Source organism: Myotis brandtii, unplaced genomic scaffold (genome assembly GCF_000412655.1).
Source record: "Myotis brandtii unplaced genomic scaffold, ASM41265v1 scaffold406, whole genome shotgun sequence".
NCBI classification, from domain to species: Eukaryota; Metazoa; Chordata; class Mammalia; order Chiroptera; family Vespertilionidae; genus Myotis; species Myotis brandtii.
In genome coordinates, this window is record NW_005365599.1 from 482899 (window position 1) to 490329 (window position 7431).

At 43.8% G+C, this 7431-nt stretch overlaps 1 protein-coding gene across 1 annotated transcript in view; it reads right to left on the reverse strand.

Moving 5' to 3' along the window:
* Positions 1–100: 100 nt before the first annotated feature.
* Positions 101–7431, reverse strand: part of SIDT1 (SID1 transmembrane family, member 1) — a 51982-nt gene continuing 44651 nt past the window's right edge. Inside the window, exons 21-24 of the mRNA XM_014545380.1 lie at positions 6722–6768; positions 4577–4722; positions 3313–3473; positions 101–1930 (exon numbers count right to left, since the gene is read on the reverse strand). Coding sequence (XP_014400866.1) covers positions 1868–1930; positions 3313–3473; positions 4577–4722; positions 6722–6768 — 417 coding nt within the window. The 3' untranslated portion in view covers positions 101–1867. The remainder of the gene's footprint in view (positions 1931–3312; positions 3474–4576; positions 4723–6721; positions 6769–7431) is intronic.

Genomic DNA, 7431 nt, shown 5'->3' on the forward strand with positions numbered 1-7431 from the left:
GTACTTTTTTTTTTTTTTTTTTTTTTGATTTGTAACCATTAGGGTATTAAAAGAAACGAATTAATTCAAATCAGTCATAGTTAAAGAGATTCAAAATTTGTTTTAGATGTTAGACTAACACAACCATTTAATAGGTGGCCTTCATATGGCCTATGCAAACCAACAATATATTTTTTTACGAGTTTTTATTTTATAGAACACTTTCACCAGTATGTGTTAGCTCATGTGATCATACCACGATCATGTAAGTGAGGCAAGGATTTTGTCTCCAGGGTGGAATGCCAACAATTTTTAAGGAATAAAGAGTAACAGAAGACCAATTACAAATTTGGGGGTATTTTAGGAAACACACACACACACACACACATCACAACATTTCATTTAAAGCATCTTTGTGTTTTTAAAACCAGGGAAAGTTTGCTATTCAAACTTCCATAATGTTTTTGAACATTATCAGATATTTTAGAGAAAGGATAATAGTTGTTTTTTAAAATTTTTTAAATGGCTGATCCTTTTCTCTAATGAATGATCAGGAAAGCAGAGGTGAGAGGTGACTTCACAGGCAGATATATATCCATGTGTGCACATCTGTGTGCGTAGTTTCTGATTACATCCCACTCAGGTAACAAGGAGCCTGGTCAAAGTAGGACTCTCAGGTGGGGAGGGAAGTGGGATGCTGAGCTCTCAACACCGTACGGGGAGACAATGAGAATCAGGTGTGACCAAGGCCATCCTTAATGTCCTGTGCTCTTTGCAACTAGAGAGTTAGAGTAAAATGCATCGGCCTGAGAGTTGCTCCTGGGGGCAAGTCTGCAGGCCCTGATCTGCAGAAAGTGACAGCTCAGGGCTGGGTCAGTGTACAGGACCCCAGTGCAGTGTCCCTGGTGAAACACCCATTTCTTCCGTAAAGCTGATGTGGGCGCAGAATTGCGCTGTGTGAACTGGAGGCACGAGGATGCCCTTTTGCCGTGGCTGGGTTTCTCCAGGAGCCCAAGTCCTTAAGGCGAGGCATGTTTGCTTGATGCTGATGTCACTCGCCTCAGCCCTGCTGGTCATTTCTCATGCTCCTCCTGCTGCTAGAAAAGTCCTCTCATTTCCCTTCCATCTTGGAGCTGGTCTGTGGGGTAACAGGGCCTTCCGGAGAAGGCAGAGCCTGAGCGTTGGGGTCAACACACAGCAGTGAGATGAAGACACCAGGAATAGGTAAGCACCCAAATTCTGGCCCCAGCAACCTGTTAGGAGGAGTGTGACAGGCCCAATCCAGAGTCTCTCTAGGGAGGTGAGGAACCTGGGGGAAACACACAGCAGTCCTTCTGAGGAGGTGCCCAGCTGGTGCTGATAAAACATCTGTCCACTCCTCTGCCAGACTCTGAGGAGCCAACATCAGCACAGGACCCTGGACAAGGAGCTGGTGCTCTGAGATGGCTAGAGCAGCAGACATTGCAGAAGTGCAAAGGGCGCCCACCTCAAGTTTCTGGTGGGCATGGAGGCAGCTGGAGGGAAGGACGCAGCATCGTTCAACCATTGCTGGTGGGTCCCAGGTGAGGGTGGGAGGGGCCCCAAGATAGCGAGTTGACTTGATGCAGCGGTTGTTCATGTCTAGTTCAGAGTTGCGACATAAGGGGACAGGGGCTTCTTGACACTTCAGGGCTCGCCTCTGTCCATAGCCCTGGCTTCCCTGCTGCCTCCACCCTTGCAGGTTTGAATCTCCCCCGCTCCTCTCCTCTCTGTGTGAATATATTCAGAGTTGACTCCACAGGGGGGGAGTGGAGTATTTGGCAGTGGTTACTTTGCTGCAGGCCCTGCATTTTTCATGAAACAGCACCAAGATCGATCGCTCCCTCTCTCCTCTCTTAATGCTGGAGGCTCAAAAGACAGGGATCTGGTCCCTCCGAACCACATCCAGGTCATCATCCAAGGTTAACAAGACCTGAAAGGAGAGGGACGGAGAAATGAAATGCATGCGCAGTCACAGCCACAGTAAGTCGTTACTTTCTCTCTCAGACACATGCGGATTGAAACATGTGCCTTTACTCGTTTTCATGTCTTCTGCGGCCTTCTACAATGCCGTGCCCTGAACAGGCACTTATTTTAATGACATAGCTCATTTATTAATTAATCAAGGTCTACCATGTGCTATTCTAGGTGCTGGAGATACAACTTGCAATGACAGAGGCAAAAAATCCCTACCCTCCTGGAGAGGGCTTCAGACATGAAGCAAATACATGAGTAAAACATATGTAGTATGTTAGACAGAAACATGTGCTAAGTATAGTATGTTAGATGGTAATATATACTAAGGATAAAAGTCAAACTATGACAAGAACATGGAAGTATGGGGTACGGGAGGTAAAAACATGTTGAGAGGTGGCTGAGGAAGTCCTTACTTTGAAGGGACCATTTAGGTCAAGACCTAAAGGAAATGAAGTCTTATTGCATAAAGTGTTACTACACATAAAGTGTATCCTCCTCCTCCATTTTTAGGCCCCTCCACCATCACTCTCTCCACATCGAACCCTTCACTCCATTTCTGTCTCTCTCTAATGAAAGTGACTCAAAAATAAAAGCCTTAAGCAAGAGTGAGTATACAGAGTAAACTTCTGAAACTGGCCACCAGGGGGTAGCCCTGCTCCACTATTGAGGCAATAAGGCCAGCAGAGACTGCTTAAAGTGGGCAGTATTGGGACTCTGACCTACTCCTATTTGTCATGAACCTGTGCAGGTACCATGGGTTTTTAATTATGAAAGTCAAAATTAATGTGGAAGCATGCCGGAAGTTATCTTCCGAGGATGTTATAATACGCGTGGCTTCTGGGAAGATGTTTGGGTTAAGAAATGAAGGGACTACATGAAAGATTTGGAACTGATAGGTTAGAAGGCAACAGAGGCCTGGATGCTATCCTTAGCTACTCCAGGAATTTGTAAATGACTTATCTTTACTGAGACTGAAAGGAGGAATGTGAAGATAGCATAAGGAGGAATAGCCTAATGCTATCGAAATTTTAGTGGATGCCAAAAGCAGTGCCTGGGGGATTCTGGGCATGTGAGTTCGGCTAACCAAATGTTGTGAAGCTTAAGGAAAATCATTTTGTCACTCTGTGTCTTAAACTATTGAAGAATAAAGAAAAATAACTAACCAGAAGATACAATGTAAAAAATGAAACAATCGGTACATTAAATTACAATGCAGAATTGGAAAGGGAAATTAGAAAGGAATAAAAAAGAAAGAGGGTGTAAGAAAGAGGGAAGGAGAAAAAAGACAGAGTACAAGATGTAAAGAGAGGACAAATTAACAAAAAGGTATCAACTCACCAAGAATGAGAAAAACAGGGCAGTGGCAGAGAGGAAGTGCCAGATGTCATGCTCATCAAAGAAATCCAGCAGGACACATTCCCGGTTCTTCTCCCGGGACTCAGCTGGGGTTCCCTGGAAGAAGGTGAGGCTGGATGTGGGCGAGCATTCCCACAGTTCAGCTGTTCAGAGGGCTGAGCTTCCAGAAAGCTACACAAATGCTACTAGAGGCCCGCCTCAAAAAGTTAGCTTCCAAGAAAACATATGTTCACACACAAAAAAACTTGCACATAAATGTTCAGAACAACATTATTCGTAAGAACCCCAAAGTGGAAACAACCCAAATGTCCCATCAACTGATGAATGACTAGATAAAATGTAGTGTATCCATACAATGGAATATTATTCAACAATAAAAAGACATGAAGTAGGGATACATGCTACACCATGAGTGAATCTAGGAAACGTTATGCTACATGAAGAAAGTCAGGTTCAAAAGTCACAGAGTATATGATTTCACTTCTGAGAAGTGTTCAAGTTGGGCAGAACTATAGAGACAAAAGATAGTTTGGTGGCTGCCTAGGGCTAAGGAATTCAGGAGAAATGGGGAGTTTCTTTATGGAGTGATAAAATGTTCTAAAATCGATTGTGGTGATGGTTTCACCAGTCTGTGAATGTACTAAAAACCATTAATTGTATACTTCAAATGAGTGAATTATATGGTATTGAATTACATCTCAATAAATAAAAAACTCAACCCAACATCTAATCCCCAATTCAAGCCACCTCAGACTCAACTCTCATCTAACTGATCCCAGCTTGACTTACCAAACTGACAATTCCCACCCCCTACCCATAGCAACTGCTACTTACCTCTACTCAGTTCATCCTACATCTCAAAGCAACCCTAATTCAATTTAATCCAACATCCAACTCCAAACCCTGAATTCAATCCACTCATTGTCCATCCTCCACCTCAACAGATATCATTAATTCACAACCCCAGACTCATTCAACTCACTCCAAACGAACCTCCAATTCAACTCATCCTCAACCCATTTTCAACCCCTAAATTCCAGCCCCAAACTCACTTCAAGGCTCAACTCCTAACTCATTTCTCTTCACCTCCAACTCATACTGACTTGCTACCCAGACCTTTGACATCTAGTCCTTTCATTTCAAATCAAAACCACATCCCATGTCATCTCTCCATGTATCCCCTCAGCCCAAGCCAGTGTCTCCAGGACTAATCAAGATTAACATGGAGATCTATCTTTCTTTCAGCCGCGGGCCCAGGCGCTGCGGCTCCCAGCCGCCTCGCTTACCTTCATGATGATGTAGAAGGCCAGGTAGAGCAGCAGGTTACCGATGAAGATGCCCAGCATGTAGGAGGCAAAGTCCCTGGGCCGGTAGATCAGTCCAAAGAGGGCGCTGAGCACACAGGGAGGAATTATTTTGCAGCCACGAAGGTGGATTTGTGACATTATTGACTTTTTTCACTTCCCCACTCCCATTTTTGCAAGGAGGGGAATTAAAAAAAAACCTCTTTAACATATTATAAGTAACTTTTAACAGATTGCATTTCCTTCAGCACATTCATTTTTAACGATCGATCGTAATTTTCCCATAAGTGGATGCACCATAAAGAATTGCCTTTCCTCTCTGGTTGCAACGAAGGGTTTTCCCTCCGCCCCTCAGTTTCTCACTATTATAAAGAACAACACAATGAATGAATGAACGAACACCTCCAGACATACTGTGCTTGCTTTTGCACTGAAGATTACTTCGTTAGACTAGCTTACAGTACTAGAAGTAGAATTATCCCAATAATTGGCTTGAAACACATGACCAACTTTGGATAGCTGTCTATGGTTTTAAAATTAATGCTAAAATTTATTACCCCATCTTACAGTCACCAGGTCTGCGGGGTCTGCCCTAAAAGGGTGGCCCCAAACAGCCCCGCAGGTGACCACTGCCAAGAATCGTCCATCTCGACTCATCCCCGTGTAAAGCAGGGGCCCTGCACAGGCATAAGCCTTATCCCGAGGGCAGCCCTTGGTGACAGCACTGTGGGGAGTTTCTTCCAGAAGCATATGGTGCCCCAATAAGATTCAAATTGTCCTGAAGAGATTCTGGCTTCCCTGAAGGTATACCTCTTTCATTTCTTATATGTCTTAAAGGGCAACAGAAGTAGAGAGTTATCTTTCTATCAAAGGTCTCTGACCTAGAGGTGCCCATCAGCTAAGAACCACTAGTAAAAGCAGCTAAACTTACTTATCTTTGAGGGATTAATAAATTATCTCACTCATTCTTATATTTTTTGAATCTTCACCTGAGGATATATTTCCATTGATTTTTTAGAGAGAGTGGGAGAGAGAGGAAAAGACAGAGAGAAACATCGATGTGAGAGAAACACATCGATTGGTTGCCTCCTGCATGTGCCTTGCCCAGGGCCCGGGCCGGGGAGGAGCCTGCAACCGAGGTACATGCCCTTGACTGGAATTGAACTCAGGACTCTTTGGTCTGCAGGCTGACACTCTATCCACTGAGCAAAACTGGCTAGGGCTGAGAATATGTTTTTATTGATTTGAGAGAGAGAGAGAGAGAGAGAGAGAAAGGAGGGGGGAAATGAAAGAGAAAAAAAGAAAAGAGAGAAAGAGAGAAAGAGAGAAAGAGAGAGAGAAACATCAACTGGTTGCCTCCTTCCTGCGAGCCCTGACAAGCCTTTCTGGTGTACAGGATGATAGTCCAAACCACCTGAGCCACCCGGCCAGACTCATTCACATTTTTTAGTTGAAAATAGGTTGCATAAAATAGATACAGCTAGAAAAAATATACGTCTATTGTACTGTTCTATTTTGAGGCCATTTGCAGGAAAAAGGGCCGATAAAGAGAGAAAGAAGAGGAAGAATGATGTAGGTGGAGTAGGAAGAACGAGACCTAGGGGGAGAAACAATAACTAGGAAAGAGACTTTTACACACACACACACACACACACACACACACACACACACACGCACTCTAAGACAAATGGCTGGGTAGCCTTTATGGAAAGTTCTTCAAAAATATTTAAAGCTACATTGCATTTTTGCAACTACAGACATAATATCTATCTATCTATCTATCTATCTATCTATCTATCTATCTATCTATCTAATCTATCCACTAATTCGATGTTTGTCTTGTTGAGCAAATGAACTCAATGCTTTGAACTCAACGCTTTAAGAGGGGCTACTATTGGTACACAAGAGCTTCTTAGTGCATTCTTTGCAGGAGAAAAATGCCTTTCTCTCAAGTCTCTAGGGCAAGCTCAATCCTATGGTCTCCTTAATTTCAGATTTGTTTATAAAAATGACAACCAAGGAAAGCGAAACCGCAGTGTTAGAGACATTAATAAAGAGGAAAAAGGTGTCTTCCTAAGATTACTTACAAGGACCAGTTAATCAGATTCCCCACGACGAGCAACACCATTCTGTCCTGAAAAGGAGGAGAGAAAACACTGAAAACCCCTCAGCCTCAGCCCCCTCAATTTTTAGTGCCCACAGGTCCTGACAAGCTGTAGTGGGCTAAGGGGCCCCCACATTCCTCTTTGTAAAAATCCTCTGATTGTAAACCATTAGCAGGTGCTAAGGGACCACAGACTAGTGATGCTATTTGGCAGGGCACACGGGGTTCCCTGAGCACCTGCCAAGGTGGGGGCAGTGGCTCAGAGGGCGTGTGTAGCTTTCCCAAGGTCACTGCCAATGAGCCGAGACATCGCTATGACCAGGGCCCTGATTCCTGTGCTCAGTGTAGAAATGTATAATATACCGAAAACCAGAATGGAGAATTTAAAAAAGTTGTGTTTCAACCACTAAGCAAGATCCACAATTTTGAAAAAATATCCTTGCTCATTGTACAAAAAACAATGCATAAAAATCAAACAAATGTATAATGGGGGCAGTGTAAGTTCCTAAGGAAAGTTACTGGAGTGGCCATAGGTCCCAGTTTGCTTGAGACGGTCTGGCTTATGCCTGCCGTCCTGGTGCGGTTGTTAATAGTGCCCCTTTCACTTACCCAAAAGAAATCACCTTACCTCCTCGGAGGGTTATTTACAGGGACGCCCCCACAGCAGTGATCACTGTTTAATAGTTCTGTACA